The 17,164-nt window shown below is 40.5% G+C and overlaps 1 protein-coding gene across 1 annotated transcript in view; it reads right to left on the reverse strand.

Annotated features, from left to right (window-relative positions):
- Nucleotides 1-3,977: 3,977 nt before the first annotated feature.
- LOC121648603 (NADPH oxidase activator 1-like) overlaps nucleotides 3,978-17,164 on the reverse strand; it is a 16,614-nt gene continuing 3,427 nt past the window's right edge. Inside the window, exons 2-16 of the mRNA XM_041998820.1 lie at nucleotides 16,524-16,712; nucleotides 15,935-16,017; nucleotides 15,516-15,624; nucleotides 14,665-14,799; nucleotides 12,914-13,021; nucleotides 12,575-12,634; nucleotides 12,443-12,480; nucleotides 12,212-12,350; nucleotides 9,369-9,437; nucleotides 9,205-9,292; nucleotides 8,663-8,769; nucleotides 6,136-6,299; nucleotides 5,797-5,905; nucleotides 4,754-4,877; nucleotides 3,978-4,673 (exon numbers count right to left, since the gene is read on the reverse strand). Coding sequence (XP_041854754.1) covers nucleotides 4,567-4,673; nucleotides 4,754-4,877; nucleotides 5,797-5,905; nucleotides 6,136-6,299; nucleotides 8,663-8,769; nucleotides 9,205-9,292; nucleotides 9,369-9,437; nucleotides 12,212-12,350; nucleotides 12,443-12,480; nucleotides 12,575-12,634; nucleotides 12,914-13,021; nucleotides 14,665-14,799; nucleotides 15,516-15,624; nucleotides 15,935-16,017; nucleotides 16,524-16,697 — 1,614 coding nt within the window. The 5' untranslated portion in view covers nucleotides 16,698-16,712 and the 3' untranslated portion in view covers nucleotides 3,978-4,566. The remainder of the gene's footprint in view (nucleotides 4,674-4,753; nucleotides 4,878-5,796; nucleotides 5,906-6,135; nucleotides 6,300-8,662; nucleotides 8,770-9,204; nucleotides 9,293-9,368; nucleotides 9,438-12,211; nucleotides 12,351-12,442; nucleotides 12,481-12,574; nucleotides 12,635-12,913; nucleotides 13,022-14,664; nucleotides 14,800-15,515; nucleotides 15,625-15,934; nucleotides 16,018-16,523; nucleotides 16,713-17,164) is intronic.

Raw genomic sequence — 17,164 nt, forward strand, 5'->3', positions numbered from 1 at the left:
TGAAACATGGTGTATGCTGCATAAAATGTGTCTGCTGCATGAAACATGTCTGCTGCATGAAATGTGGTGTTTAGTGCATAAAACATGGTGTCTGCTGCATGAGACGTATCTGCTGCATGAAACATGGCATTTGTTACATTGAAAGTGTTGTTTGTTGCATGAAATGTGTGGGGGGTTTTTTTGCATTAAATGTCTTGTTTGCTGCATGAAATATGTCGTTTGCTACATGAAATGTGTCGTTTGCTGCATGAAACGTGTTGTTTGCTGCATGAAATGTGTCATTTGCTGTATGAAATGCAGTGCTTGCTGCTTGAAATTTGTTTTTGTTTTTTTGTTGTTGTTGTTGTTTTTTTTTCTTTTTTGGCATGAAAAGTGTCTTAGTGGATCAATAGTGGATCCATGACGCATAAAACCTGTAAAAAGCTATACTTTGTCTGCTCATAAAGTTTGAATTTTAGTCTTTCTTTTTATGTGCTATGTAAATCACATTGTGTTTTATTCATGCTTTAAAAGTGCTAAATTATAGTCCTAATGATAATGGTCATGGTTCTTAAAATAGCTGAGATACCCATCTTCTTTATAATCTTCTTTCTTTACTCTTGTCTTACTAGCAATGTCCAGTGTTACATTTTCACTGTGCACGACATGTTTCTGGTAAACCTGAGAACAGATATTTTCCTTTTTACACACAGAAGTGTCGTTGGATGACGGACTGACTGTTACAACTCTCACTGAGCCCAGCATACCTGCAGAAGACTGGGTTTAGAGGCTGTGGCTTGGAGAATAGGGCAGTGATTAGAGGGCTCTGTTTTATAAGCTGTCTGAATGGAGCTCTCTGCAGCTCCAACCAGCAAATTTTACATCTGCCATTTGTGACGACAGCTAAAAGCACCTGACATTTCCCTTGATGACCTTTAATGACAAAACCAGCCAGGTCCCCACAATTCTGAGATGCTAAGACATCCCATTAATGACTACTCAGAGACTTAGACCAATATCTTCAGTCTGCCATCCAGACAAGCAGACGAATGTTGTAAAGGATGCATCCAGATTCTGCAGCCTGACAGCATTGAAACATCATTCATGATGAATATTTAAAACAAGTTTTCCAGTGACATCAGTTGGACAGATCCTGGTGAGAAACCAGATCAGGTTTGACCACCAGAAACCAGACTGCAAAAAATTATTGTTGTTCTATTGTAGTGAACAAGACATTTTCAGTCCTGGCCAATCAGTGAGCTGGATTTTCTTCCTTCTACTTGGTCAGTGGTGGTTTTGGGGAATATCTGAGCTGTTGTAACTGCATGATGATGTCCAGGTTGTTTGGTCTGCTTCAATAAAGTCCAGTGTGAAAACCTAACTAATATGGATTTGTTTTAATGGAATTGACTTAAATTGATTGTAAAGTACTATGGAATGACTTTATTGTGAATTTTAACTGTCCTAGTTGTTGTTGTCTTAGTCGTTTTTAATTTGTTTTTATTGTTTTATTGCCTTATTGTATTGCCTTATTTCATTGCTCTGTTATTATGTGCTTTATTTTTTTTATGTATTGTAGTTCGTAATGCACTGTGGGCAGCATGACCTGTTGGAAATGTGCCATATAAATAAACCTGACATGACATGACCTGACCTGGCAATATACAAATAAAGTTGTATTTAGAGTAAATTGGATAAACTGGACCGAACAGCTCCGGTGTCCATGTTTCCTTAAGATTAGATTTTAGAGGACGAAGGAGTTTACTTTTATTCTGCACTCACATCCGTACTAACTTTTTATTTCTAAAATAGACTTCCCAGATATGACCTGCTTGGTCAAACATTCCCTCAGACTGATCAGACCTTTTATCCTTTTTCTAAATAAAATGAGCCTCTAATGGTCATTAAAGGTCCAGTGTGTAGAATTACTGTAATTTAGTGGAAAATGTGGGTATAGCCCAGTTGTGAATGTACAGTGGTCGTCAGTGGCCAAAAATCTTTCAGACATAAAGATGTGCGAGTGGATCCAGTGGCCTCAGGTGCAGCGATAACTGTGTAACATGTGTACTGTCTTCTTCTATGGTGCTTTTAAGGCGTTATTTGTCCCAAACGGTGCTCTAGCTCCTATCAAACAAAGCTGGTGCTGCAGTTTTAAAGCTTCACGCATGGATTTGTTTGTCCATTCAGAGACACCGTAGTAAAAATGGTGATACAAATATGGCAACCAGCAAATAGATATAAATGTTTCATTCTAAGAGAATAAAAACATAAGTTATTTCAGTAAAGTGATTAGAAACCAATAGAAACTGTTTTTAAAGATCGATATTTTTCTGTTATCAATCTTTGATTTTGTTACATGCTGTACCTTTAAAAACACGCAATATATATATATATATATATATATATATATACATACATATATATATATATATATATATATATATATATAGTAAATAAAAAGTTTTTTAGTCCTTACGAAAATCATTCTCAAATTTCTAAAACCATTTTCAGGTGCTGGTTTTGATCACCCTGCAGCAAACGGGATCATCAAGATTTTGTAGCTTCTTGATGAGATATTTGAGAACTAGGTGCTCAGATTCAGAAAGCCTCACGTGAGTGGAATGCCATTCATTTTTCATTCATTTAAGATATTTATTGGTGGTTGTTTTGATTTTAAGGCTTGTTTAAAAGATAAGGGAGTTGACAAAAGATGAGCAGAGCTGGGTTTAGTGTGTTGGGAAGAAGTTTTGACCGCATGTAGAAGAGAAAGACAGCGACTTTAACAACATTCTTCTCTCTCTCCAACTGACTGGGGACTGATTTCAGATGCTAGTTTTGGATCAACTGAGCTGCACAGACTGACACACTATATTTACACTCAGGTGAAGCAGCCACCTAAAGCGTCCTTCACAGCCCAGAAGACGTCTTTTGTCATGGCATGCCTTCAGCTTGCACAGGAGAAACTGACTTTATATTTATTTATTTCATATCACAGAAAAGAAACTGTGAATGCTCAGCGTTGTTTCATCTCTGTCCATGACTGCATCCATAAGTCTTTATCCACAAACCCGTACATCAGCCTGCTGTAACCAGGGGCAGGTTCAGCCCTTGAGAGCCGAGCTGCAGGTTTTTGATGTTTCCCTGATTAAAATGAATGAGTCCCTGAGCAGAACTTGATAAGCTGGATCCATTAAATTTGATTCAGGTATGTTGGAGCAGAAAAACATTGAAAACCTGCAGGACTGTGGGACCTAACTTGCCTACTCCTCTAGACAGTTGGCCTAAAGCCTGGTACACATAACAATTTTTGGGCTGTTTTTGTCCTCTTCCCAACCTCAGACAGCAAACGCGTGATCATCGTGAGATTTCCCTGTCCGATTATCATTTGGTCTGCGGTTACAAGCCGATTTGTCCCGATAATCAGCTCCGAAATAGGTCGTAGCTGACAATCAGAAATATTGAACATGTTCAATATTTCAGAGCCAATTTCTGAGGAACGCCGATGACGCGTGCACTGTGACTGCATGGATGATGATGTGGTACGGAGTGCAGCGAGCTGACTGGAGAACAAGGAAGTAAATAAAGTCTGTGTCCACGCCGTCTTCAGTCTGTTATCTTTTTCAGTTCTGGCTTTTTCTGTTAACAATAATCCCAAGACCACCATCATTCCCTCGTCCTATATATCCCCTTCCATGCTGTGTGTTGTGTTTTTGGATTGTTACCATGTTTCTTCTTCGTTTTTTGCCGGTTGTTGCTATGGTTCTTCTTCGATGTTTGTCCGGCTCGCAGGGCTAGGCTGTAGGTGAGTTGCAGGACAGCACTGTTATGTGTGTCTTGTTCTGTGATTAGATTATTGGACCACACCACACACAGTACTATCAAAACTGTTTAATGCCTGATTTTTATCTTCACGTGTGAGATCTCGAACCGATAAAAAATCTCATAAGATGGCAACAAAAAACCCCAAACCCCAGACTGAATCTGTTAATAAGCAATAGTTTGTCAAAGAAATACTTTACTTTGGTGTTTTTTAAGTCTAATAATGAATTAATATTTCAGGCTGTAAAGTATATATGTGTTTATTTACTGATGTAAACAATAACTTTGATTTGGTGAACAAAATAACCAATTTTATTACATTTATCAGAAAACTATAAATATTTTCCAACCCCGGTTTCTGCAGCATCAAGAGTCAAACTGTTTTGACTTTTCTTTTTTATGATTTATTTATTTGTATTATTTTTATTTCATTAGTGTGATTATTGTAAAAAACAGAAAAAGAAAGGAACAGAGCAGTAAATCCAGATGGTCCAGGTTCTCCTTCAGGGTCGGTGTGGGTGAATACAACTTTGTCTTCTTCTTATTGTGTTTTTGTTGGTTTTCAGTTGTGTGTAAACGCAGCAACACACTTCTTTCACCTTGTGAGAAGAGCAGCCTGAGACGAGGGATGCGCAGCTTTCCCCAGACGCTGACGGTGTGTTGGACAGTTTTATTTAAAGCATTAAAGCGTGGACGTTATGTCCCTGTAAGGAGCTGTTTGTTTTTACTGCGCCTGTAAACAGCCAGCAGTTCCAGGTTACTGGGACACTAATGCTCTGAGCCGTGGATGATGGTGCCGTTCTCCCTGTAGGCAAAGCAGCTTGGGAAGATGCCGATGTTTCCTGCACAGTGTCCCTCCAGCCATTCCTCATTAACTATGAGGGGAAACACAGAAGCTGTGAACACCTCCATCTTTAATTAAACTCTACGAGTTAAGAAACCTGGAGGACCTCACCTTCTCCAAGGATGTCGATGGTGTCTCCTTCACTGAACTCCAGGTCCTCTGGGTCCTGAGCAGCATAGTCATGCAGTGCCACCATCTGGTAGAGGATGGTGCGACTGGTCAGGGGGTCTTCTTTCTAGAAACATTGTGGAAAATGAGTCAGGCTGCAGAGTTTGATTAACCATAACATGTCCCAGCCTCCAGGCAGCACAGGAACATGAAACTCACATATAAAACAGGTTTTCAGGACCGCCTTCTTCCACCTACATAATATTCACAAAATGAGGCCCATCCTGTCTCAGAGCGATGCAGAAAAACTAGTCCATAGAATTGTAACTTCCAGGCTGGATAACTGTAATTCCTGATTATTGTTCTATACCAGAAATGTTCTGAAAAGTCTCCATCTGATCCAGGATGTTGCAGCCAGGGTTCTGATGAGAACTATCAGCAGATATCGTATTCTCCAGTTTTATCTCATCTTCATCGGCATCAGTTCTTAGTGACCAAGCACCACTGGAGTCACGGATTTTCCTTCCTAACAAATGATCCACCATAATTTCTAAATGAATAAAATAAAAAAGGAGAACTTGTTTTAAACTTTACAGTCATAACGGATGATAAATAAATCCGTCATTTACTGTGTGTGCTTCTAAGTCAGATTTATTTCCTAAGATTTAATATTTAATACCTTTTTTTTAACACCGTTTAATATGATTAATGATACATTACTTTACTGACTGTGTTAATTAGAGAATAAAGCTATCCAACAAAGCAAGAAGATGCTCAATCGGTTGCAAAGTTTTTGTGTGGTGAACACATAAGCAGGTGAAGACTTTCTTCAGTATCCTCTGACACTGCAATGAAGTTGTCGATAAAAGTGTGAAGTTAATTAATTAATTCATCCAATCCGTTGGTTTCCTTAGTTAGGTCACTATTTTTATGAACACAGTAATTATTAACTGGGTTCATTTTAATTCATTTGTTTTAATTGGACCATAATGAAGCAGCTTAAACTGATTATGTTTGTAAAGTTAAATAAAGCTGAAAATGCTTACCTGGCACCACAGTGTGGCTCTGCCAGCCTCAGCCACTTCCTGCAGCACCAGGCCTGGCTCCGCCTCCTCACTCAGAGGGGTGAGCACATGGGAGCCATGTTGTTTATGTCTGAGAGAGAGAAAGAGAGAGAGAGAGGTGAAAGGAAACCTTGGCCTGCAAACCATATAAACTAAATGTCAGATGATTCAGATCCTGAAGCACTGAAGCTCTGACTCATGTTGTTTGTTGTTATCAACTTCAGATGTTTTTTTAGCAGCTCAACAAATAAACAGGACATCTCGGTGAAAGTCCACAAAGTTAGTTGAAATTTGAGGATATGGAGAGGAGACGGTGTTTACCTGAGACGCAGCTGAGAGGCTGGAAGGTCCAACTTCTGAGCAATTTGTTGCTTCAGTTCATGATACGGCGTGTCCAGGGGGACGGACAGCGCCACGGTGTACGAGTAGTGGACTTTTACCACCACAGAGTCTGCCTCGGCTCCCTCAGCCTGGTAGCCAGAAGTCTGTAACCAAACAAAAGAAAATCTGAAGTGTAAATATACTTTTATGTTATTATAATGAGCATTCAGAGCAAATCAGGAACACACAAACCGCTTTCAGCTTCTCTGTCTGTTGTTAACCTGCTTCAGGCTTTTCATGAGAGTTATTCTAATTCAGGATTTGTTGGGTTTTACAACAGAACACGAGACTGCTGTCGCAGAAATTCAGGTAAATAAAGAGATCTGAAGCACTGAATGATAGCTGCATTAAAACAGTTGTATTTTTTATCAGGAAGTCATTTCTGTTGTGCAGAAAGCCGATCAACCTGCAGGAGAATCACATCCCTGGCTTTTTGTTTGGGCAGATCAGACACTATTTAAGTTTACCCTTGTGTCTCATTTGTTAGGTCAGTTTGCTTCTTTTGTTTGATTGGTTTTTTGAGTTATTTTGCCACAAGATGTTTAAGTAGAGTTCTGTTATTGTGACCTCTTTTATGGGCCTGATAACTCATTTATTTAGCAAAATGTTTTGGATACTTTTTGGGTTAAAATAAAAACTTAAACTGTGCCTGACTGTCCTTCACTGCTCGGTCCATCACATAAGTGCAAACAGACTTACTGATGCTGCGCTGTCACAGAAATCTGCATGTTTCTAAGTTTTTGTTGTCCTTGGTTTATTGTGCCAGTACTGACTGAGACCAGAATCTGCAGATTTCTGCAGGTCAGCCACATATTTATAGATTAGCATAATCTAAAGTCCCAGTCTACTTCCCAGTCTGATCCCAGTCTACTTCCCAGTCTGATCCTAGTCTACTTCCAGTCTGATCCTAGTCTACTTCCAGTCTACTTCCCAGTCTGATCCCAGTCTACTTCCCAGTCTGATCCCAGTCTACTTCCCAGTGTGATCCTAGTCTACTTCCAGTCTACTTCCCAGTCTGATCCCAGTCTACTTCCCAGTCTGATCCTAGTCTACTTCCAGTCTACTTCCCAGTCTGATCCCAGCCTACTTCCCAGTCTGATCCCAGTCTACTTCCCAGTCTGATCCTAGTCTACTTCCAGTCTACTTTCCAGTCTGATCCTAGTCTACTTCCCAGTCTGATCCTAGTCTACTTCCAGTCTACTTCCCAGTCTGATCCCAGCCTACTTCCCAGTCTGATCCTAGTCTACTTCCCAGTCTGATCCCAGTCTACTTCCCAGTCTGATCCCAGTCTCCTTCCAGTCTACTTCCCAGTCTGATCCCAGCCTACTTCCCAGTCTGATCCTAGTCTACTTCCCAGTCTGATCCCAGTCTACTTCCCAGTCTGATCCCAGTCTACTTCCAGTCTACTTCCTAGTCTGATCCCAGCCTACTTCCCAGTCTGATCCTAGTCTACTTCCCAGTCTGATCCCAGTCTACTTCCCAGTCTGATCCTAGTCTACTTCCAGTCTACTTCCCAGTCTGATCCTAGTCTACTTCCCAGTCTGATCCCAGTCTACTTCCCAGTGTGATCCTAGTCTACTTCCAGTCTACTTCCCAGTCTGATCCCAGTCTACTTCCCAGTCTGATCCCAGCCTACTTCCCAGTCTGATCCTAGTCTACTTCCCAGTCTGATCCTAGTCTACTTCCAGACTACTTTCCAGTCTGATCCTAGTCTACTTCCCAGTCTGATCCTAGTCTACTTCCCAGTCTGATCCTAGTCTACTTCCAGTCTACTTCCCAGTCTGATCCTAGTCTACTTCCCAGTCTGATCCTAGTCTACTTCCCAGTCTGATCCTGGTCTAATCCCAGTCTACTTCTCTGATCCAGACTACTTTCCAGTCTGTTCCTAGTCTGATCCTACTGTACTTCCTAGTGTGATCCCAGATTGCTTCCCAGTAAACCTCCTCCTCCACTGCTCTCTAGTAAAGCTAGAGACTGGTAAAATACAGAGACTGATCAGGATGGATACTGTGTATCATCATCATCCTTTTATTATTATTATTATTAGTAGTAGTAGTAGTAGTAGTAGTAGTAGTAGTAGTAGTAGTATTAGGTCGATGTGGACTTGGAGACAGAACATCCCATCGTTCAATCTAAAGAAAAATCTTCCTGAATCTGAGCTGAGAAAGTTTTTTAGTAACAAACAGGAAGTCCATAGTTTCGTCACATAAAAATGAATCTTTTCAGGTCGCTGTGACATGCAGAGACAAAAAAAGATATTTATACCTTCCTCCTCCTCCTCCTCCTCCTCCCTTGACTGTCCCAGTGACTTAACTGGGACACATCAGCAGTCCCAGCTAAGTTCATCCTGAGAAGGCGGTTTCTTCACACATCAGCTAAAAAATCCTCCTATATTTAGATCAGGCAGAAAGATGCACGGTGGATGTGAGTCCCAGAGTCTGGGTCTGTCGGCTTCCAGCTCTGTTACCTGGCTGCTCGCTGCGTTGGCTGTGTACTTCAGGGGTTGGGTGGCTGGTGGCGGTGTGTGGGTGGCGGTGGTGTTGGATGGAGGTGGAGTGTCTGTGGTAAAATGTACTGCAGGGAAAAAACATAACAGCTCAGTATCCAGCTGGATGGCAGCTCCTCTTCAAGGATAATATTAATCTGCAGGAGTTTTCATTTATTCTGAACGGTCATTAAAACCTAACTTAATTAAATGAATCATTTCTCAGTTTTTTTTTTTTTTTTTTTTTGGGTGATAAATATCAAAGTTCTTTCAAGGATTTCATGACATTATTAGAAGAAAATGGAGAGAAAAGTGCATTTCTGCAGTGAATGAAGTGGCCGTCAGTAGAGCTGCTGAGAGGTTTGTTCTAGTTAAATGATGGATGGATGCACTTACAGAGACATCACTCTACATTTATATAACCACAGTAACAACCTTCAGCATGATGGAAAATTCTTTCTTTTCAGCTTCTCTATGGCTTCAGATAAAGCAGGAGCAGGAGGAGCTGGGATTAAGATCTTTACCCTGAGGAGGGGCAGCAGGGCTTGGCCGGGCCTGTGGGCGGGTGGGTGGTCTCAGTCCTGGTGGGAGGGGGATTCCACTGGGAACTGTCTGTGGAAGTGGAACATGGTAATCTTCCTGCAGAAATAACCAGTCTTTTCCCATAGCTGTGGTAGATATACGCTACCTTCTCCTTTTTTCCTTTGGATGTCTTAACATCTGCAGGTTCCAGCAGGGACACCGGCAGCAGTCCTCTCTGGAAATAAACAACCAGAAATCAGACGAACCTTCAGCCTTCTACAGCTTCATTCAACTGTTCGGTTTCTAAAACTCACAGAGGAGGGAGTTTTTCCTTTTTATCAGCAGAAATCAGATGACAAACTTATACATCCGGCATTTAGTGAACATTCATTTAGATGGAGAAATCCTTAAGAAAGTTATTAAAGGAGCTGCTGCGATGATTATTGTTAGAAAAAAAAATCTGTAAATAAATTATATTAAAACATGAAGCTCATTTTAAGATTTCTCGATGAATACTTGAACTCATCATCTCCACTATGAGAGACGTACACACACAAATACACAATAATACTTTTATGACCTTTAGTACTTAAAAAAATTACAATAATTTGTTACAGCTAAATTTATTAGTTTTTCTGAAACCACAGTTTTCATTTTGGTCCAGCTTGATGTGTTTATCTGGTAAAAAGCTGATCATTGTAATGAGTATATTTGTTTTTTGGACTTGGTGACGTTCTTTAAAGTTAGAGTCTCAAGTCAGAGTAATAAACTACAGTTTCTACACTGTAAAAAGAGAATAGTCGAATTAACTTAAATAAATTGTCTCAGTTTGTTTCTTTTAAATAACAAATCTGAATCATTCTGATTCAATTTCATGTAAAGTCAAATAAAAATAATCAAGTTGATCAAAATGTAATATTTGATTTAGGCAAGGCAAGTTTTTAATCCAGAAGTAACTTTATATTCAGGTAAAACTGTGATATGGGGTGAATAGAGCATGCTGTGTATATTTTCACTTTAATTTTAGTTTTTTAAAAGACATGTCATTAGAAAACTGTAAAACTGGGTTGGAGTTTCTGGAGCGGTTCTTAAAGGTCCTATATTATGCAAAATTCCCTTACTTTAAGTTTTCTAACAGTCATATGTGTCCTCATAGCCTGTGTATGAGAAAATTCTGCCTCCTCTCTCACTTGCTCCACTTTTTAGTGAATGGGTGCTCAAATAGGTGAGTCTGAACTCTTTCTCTTGCTGACCTCACAAAGGGAAAAAATCACTGCCCCAGTAGTGGATACTATCATTGACCTGCCCCCCTCTGAAATCAAAGAGTGGGCACCAGCAAAAGCCAGATCTTCTCCCAAAGGGGTGTGGACAGGCACCACTCATGACCATTTAAAGGTTCAGACACAGAAACAGCCCGTTTTCACTAGAGGCACATTTGGATTGGCTGAAATTAAGGACCAAAGCTGAATGTGGGGTAATATAATTTGAAAACAATGTTGTTGGACCTCTGACATCCACATGAAATTGCTGAAAAAAATGTATAATATGGGACCTTTAACTGGTTCAGATCCTACTAAGGAGGCTGGAGTTATTCAGCTGGCAGCTATGAATCAAGAGCGAGTGGCCTTGACTTGTGGAGTCCCAGGGGTCAGTCCTCTTCTGTTCAACTTATGCTCCCTTTGGGTCAAATATTACAGAATTTTAACATCAATAATCACAGTTATGCAGACGATACACAACTTTATGTGTCTCTGTCACCAGACGACTGCAGCTCAACAGACTTACTGTGTCAGAGTCTGGAGCAAATAAAAAACCTGGATGAGGGAAAATTTTCTGGATGAGGACAAAACTGAGATTATTCTGTTTGGTAACAGATAGGAGAGGGTTGGCATCAGTAATCACCTTATGACTATTTAATAATTTTGATTTAATTTAGTTATTTTACGTTATTTTATTACTATTTTATTATTATTGCACATCTTTTTATGTATTTTTTTATGCTTTTTGTGCACCCCGCTGTAATGCTTCTGTTTTATATGATGGGATGTGCTATACAAATAAATACAAATAAATTTGTCTTGCCCAAAATATGAGCAGCTGTGGTTTAGAAGGAAGAGTAGTTGTCCACCAACGGGAAAGTCGGTGGATTGATTCGAGGCTTCCCCTTACACCATGCCAAAGTGTCTTTGGGCAAACACTGAACCGCACATTGCCTCCAGATGTGTCTATCAGGATATGAATGTGTGTGATTGTAGAAAGCACCTAATATATAACAATGGAAGTATTGTATGAGTGCGTGAAAAAAGTTTTTGAATTTCAGGTTTTCTCAAGACAAACTTTGTATTGTTCCACATGATGAAGCTAAATGACACAAACATATAAGTTTTTTCAGTTTCTAAGCTCATACAGGAAACAAGTTGTCATGGTCTGGGCTGCATTTGGTACATTTTTGTTTTAGGTATATCTACTACTAAATGATGGTTTATTCACCAGGCCTGTTTAATGATTTTCTTTTCAGAGCTGCATCTTGCTGGCAACTTAGGTAAATCATCCTGAGCAAGGCCTTTAACCCCCATCTGCTCTCCAGGTGCGGGAAGATTGTCTGAATAATGTAACTGATGGCCTAAATGCAGAGAAGGAATTTCCCAGCTAGGATTAATAAAATATGAAATAAAATTGAAAAAAAACTTTAGTAACTCTACATCACCCACCAGGTTTCCACATCCAGTTTATACAAAACTAAACGTATGATTGACTTTTAGAGAAATTAACTTTTTAACTAGCATTAACGAGGTACAGATACTAACATTAATGGGTAATTTAATTTCTTTGTTCAGCCTGATTCTTATCTGTTCTCTGGGGTTTTTCTGACTGCTTCTGGTGTTTCCATCTGAAACCATGTTTACACATAAACAGGAAGTCAATTTTCTCTTCAGAAGAACAGGAAAATTATTATATTTAATTATCCAGCTGTGTAAAACTGAAAAAAGAACAGCAGATGTCTCCTACCTTTCCATCATATATGACATTTATCATCCCATCTCTGTCCTCCTCTCCAAATAAAAACACCAGGGCCCCTCCAGGAGCGGTCAGCTGCTCTGGGCCCTGGGCCATGTAAGGAGTCTTCAGACGCATGTACCGAGAATCCCTGACACACAGTGAAAGGACAAGAGGACTTAACCACATGCAGGAACTGTTGCACACAGTCATGTCAACAGCTGGAGCCAAAAGGAAACTTACTGGGCTCCATCCACTTTGGGTTCATAGAAACCAGGTTTCTGGGGGTAAAAAGAATTTCAGTTAACATCTGATATGACAGCTAGCATCTGAAGGGACCATCATCAGTCATATCAACACTAGGGTCACACTCACCTGTTCCCTTAAAGGTTCAAAGCCTCCAAAATCATCATTGGGAATCACAGAGGAAATCACCTACAATATGGATCAGGACTCTGTTAGAGGGGCTGAAGAATCACTGCTCTTCAGTACAGCTACAACTCCTTCATTTATTTCAACAATGAGACAAACTGTAAAATCCAATATTTCATGTAAGAGGACATGATATTACCAAACCATCTCATCCAACCACCTCAGCTGTTGGAGCAGAAATAGTTCAGTACTATTCAGTTACTTTCATCAGGTTGTTCCTCACGAGCTTTAACCATATTTACACAGATTTTGTATATAGCATTTAACATAAGGAGATGCTACCTTGGCCTTCCCCAGGAAGTCCCTTTGCTGCAGCTGCTCGATGTCCTGTTTCCTGGGACGAAACACCACCCCTTCAGGTACCAGGAGAGGAGCTGGGACCACCTTCCTCTGTGTTCAACATCACAGCTCAGAACAATGTTTACATGGTAAAACACCACATTTTTTCTTCCATCTTCCATAACCCAGAACAAATTCCGACATATTCTTATATTAAATGATTTCTTTTAATCTATTTATTTACACACACTGATAATGTGAAATAACCGAGATGTTGTCTGGGATCGTAGATGAGAGTTGGGTTAGTTCTCTCTTGTGGAAACAACAGCCTGTATGTCAGACAGGGACAGAAATATTACTCACATTTAGACTTTCTTATACACTGCCTGGCCAAAAAAAAGCTGCCACCTATTTTTAACTAAGCAAGTACATTAAAAAATATCTGCATGGGTGATTATCTTTCAGCTGGTAACAAGTTATTTAACCCCAGCTGATGCAATGAGTAGCTTCTCATTTAAACAACTGTGGTCGTGGAAAAGATGTTACTCTGTTAAGGAAGGATCAAATCATTGGCATCAAGCAGAGAAAACATCTATGGAGACGTAGAAACTACTAAAACTGGGTTAAGAACTACCCAACACATTTTTTAAAACTGGAAGCATGGAGGGGAACCCTGATCTTCCAGGGAGAAATGTGGTCAGAAAAACATCCTGAATGACAGTGATCAGTGATTACTTAAATCAGATGAAAGAAAACCACCAGTTGAACTCATGGCGATGTTTAATAATGAAAGTAAGAACATTTCCACATGAACAATGTGAAGGGAACTCAGGGGAATGGGACTAAACAGCTGTGTAGCCATAAGACAAGTACTACTCAGTGAAGCTAACTGGAGAAAAAGGCTTTAGGTTGCTAGGAATCATAAAAACTGGACTCTGGAGCCATGGAAGAAGGTCATGTGGTCTGATGAGTCCAGATTTAACCGGTTCCAGAGTGATGGAGCATCAGGGTAAGAAGAGAGGTGGATGAAGTGATGCAGCATCATGTCTAGTGCTACTGTACAAGCCTGTGGGGGCAGTCTATGATCTGGGGTTGCTGCAGTTGGTCAGGTATAGGTTCAGGTCTATGTTCAGTAACAAAGAATGAGGTCAGCTGATACCTGAATATCCTGAATGAGCAGGTTATTCCTTCTTCCCTGATGGCACAGTGCCAGGATTCATGGGGCTCAGATTGTGAAAGAGTGGTTCAGGGAACAGGAGACATCATTTTCACACATGGACTGACCACAGAGTCCAGACCTGAACCCCACTGAGAATCTTTGGGATGTGCTGGAGTTAGCTTTGCACCAGAATGGAAATAAATCTTGTGACATTGCAGAAGCTTACAGAAACAATGGAATCAAAGCTAAAGGTGTCCAACTAAATATTTTTGGCCAGGCAGTGTATTTATCATTGTATTTAGGAAAATGCATGTGACCCTGACCACGTCTTTCCTCCCCCACCTCTGTTCAGAATCCTGCTCTATGTAGGTGTAAATCAGCTGCTACGTGACCAGCATTTTGTCATCTTGGTGAAATAGATCACATCCTACCAGTCAGTGTCTTTCCAGGAAGGTAAATTTAGTTATTTTTAAAGACATGATGACAAGCCACATTTTTTCCGTTCAGTTGAAAACCACCCTCATTGTTCAATGATACAAGCAGCCTAAACATTTTTATTCATCAGTTTTATGTCCTTTCAGAATGATGTACTCACCTCAACGCTGTTTAGAGCTACCTCTATGTCCGTCCCTCGTGCTGCTCCTCTCTCCTGGGAGGCCGACAGCAGGACCTCCCTGGCCTGCTCCCACTGTCCCATCCGACAGTAAACAGCTGCTGTGTTATATAACACCTAGAGGACACATTACAATTACAAATCTCAGCACCAACCATCAAGTGCCTCAGGTCAGCAGATGCAAGTCTTCTAGTTGTTCCTAGAATCACATCCAAGGCCAGTGAAGTTGATCGATTCCTGGAGTAATTTAAAAATAATAAATATTTGTCCTCCTTCAGCTTTTATATTCCAAATAAACATTTTACATGAAAACAATGTTAAATTTGTCTTCTTTCAGGCACAGAGGCGTGAGTATGATGGGGCCTCCCAGTCTCTCATTGACTATCAGAATAAAATCTGGGCTGATTTTCTGGCCTAACCATCTGATTTTATGAAGTTTGCAGCTATTTTAACTCAAAACTTCTTTTATTCAATGATCAGCGTGCACACAGTTGTTTGAACTGAAACAGCATCTTCCAGACTTTAATAACACGTCTTTGTGCCAGAAGTAAAAATACTTCTTAGGGTCATTATTTCATTATTATTTAAGTATTGTAAGGTGTATTATCTCTGCATGGTTAAAGAAAGTCTTGTCTTTAATATGAAAACTATGAGAAGTTATCAAACTTCGTGGGCCTCGTCTGGGAGGCTTTGAGAGCTCTCAGGTGTGTTTGACCACACAGCTTATCTCTTTCTGTGGATTCACAGGTATTGACAGACTTGGAGGGGTTGGGTTTGCTGGTATGTGGAAGTGTGGAGTAAAGCATGTGTTAGTGTCAGGCTGAAAGTCCAACCTGCCAGCTGAGGAGTTTGTATCTCAGCCCCAGCTGTCTGTAGTCGATGATAACGTTCCCTCTCATGTGTTTCTGAGCCCAGATACAGTCTGACAGAGCCGCCTCCAGCCTGGACGCAGAGCAAAATAAATAAATAAAAATAAGATGAAAACATGTTCTGGAAATTAAAAGAAAGAAAAAAAAAAGAAAGAAAAACTTCCTTTCTGGAAATGTCTGTGATGAGTCTGAGTTTTATAAAAAAACATTCATATAGAGATCACTTTCTCTTTCTAAGCTAAACCTGGTCCTGAAATCCCTTCATCAGCGCTGAAGCCTCTATTCAGTTATTAGGAAAACAAAGCTTCTAAAGAATTGTCCTAAAAATGTTCTCTTTGTCTCTGACACGAGTTTGAATAGATGGTCCAGATGGAGAGTCTGACCTGTCCATCTGCATCAGTACTGCAGCTCTCTGGAAGAAGCCGACAGCCAGACGCTCATCCTTGGCAATGGTGAGGTCTAAATCCTGGACATCACAGAAGAGAGAAGACAAGTTCAGGTTGCCACATCAGGATTTGCAGTCCTTATTCTCTGAGTCAGTTTGTCCTCCAGGTTTCCATGCACCTGAATGCAGCATCGCAGGCTTCTAACACGGAGCAGACCTTTACATCCAGCCAGAGCTTCCTGTTGTTTCCAGATTTCCCTCTCAACCAGCAGCTGGTGAGTCTGACTTGTTAGAAAGGACTAATTTTCCTCTGTTCCATTGTCCTGTTTCTTTTCATTTTCTCCTGTTTTTGTACTGAATAAGTTGATGCTGGTTTTTCTAAAGGGAAACTAAGTTCTCTAATAACTGTTACATTCTTACAAGACTGATCAATAAAAGATTCTTGAGAAAAACCTAATAAACTTCCTGCTGGGGCGGCACCACTGACTTTACATCCTCACTGGGCAGCAGCTCTGCAGCTTGCTAGATAACACATTGCTAAATAATCAGCTCACTTCAGAATTAGTAAAACCACGTCTCATACCCACCTGCAGAGCCATGTCCAGCTGTCCCAGGGCCAGGTGAGCGGACGCAGTGTTAAATAGGATACGAGAAGTGGGTTCAGTGATCTGCTGGAGTTTAGCCAGAGCTCCCTGCCAGTCCCTGGCATCCAGGGCCTGGACAGACTCATTCCACAGCTGCAGTAACTCGATGTAAAGCATCCCGGACCACAACGACTACACAGCAGCAAAAACAAAAGTTAGAATTAAACACTGTGGTCGTTCTGCTTGATGACACAGTGAGGAGTTAAAATCTCTGCTAACGGTAACTCATCCAAGAAGAGAAGAACCTTCTCATGAACCTTGCTGTCACAAGGTTCAGCTCTGTTCACTTTAATACATATAATAATAATAATAATAATAATAATAATAATAATAATAATAATAATAATTAAAGCCGCAAGCGGCATCCATCGGGTCCGAGCTGCCTGGACCCCGCCACCCGATGTTGCCATGACAACAGGTGGTGTAACGCGTTAAGGACCCAACCTGTATGAAACCTGTCAAGTTTGGTGCAGATCCCACGTATTCCTATGGAGATATAAGCAAGCCGTGTTTCATGGCGAGGGCATTTTTCCGTCGGTTGCCACGGTTACACGCTTTTTCCTATTAGAAAGATTTGAGGAGCG

Source organism: Melanotaenia boesemani, chromosome 11, assembly GCF_017639745.1.
Source record: "Melanotaenia boesemani isolate fMelBoe1 chromosome 11, fMelBoe1.pri, whole genome shotgun sequence".
Classification (NCBI taxonomy): domain Eukaryota; kingdom Metazoa; phylum Chordata; class Actinopteri; order Atheriniformes; family Melanotaeniidae; genus Melanotaenia; species Melanotaenia boesemani.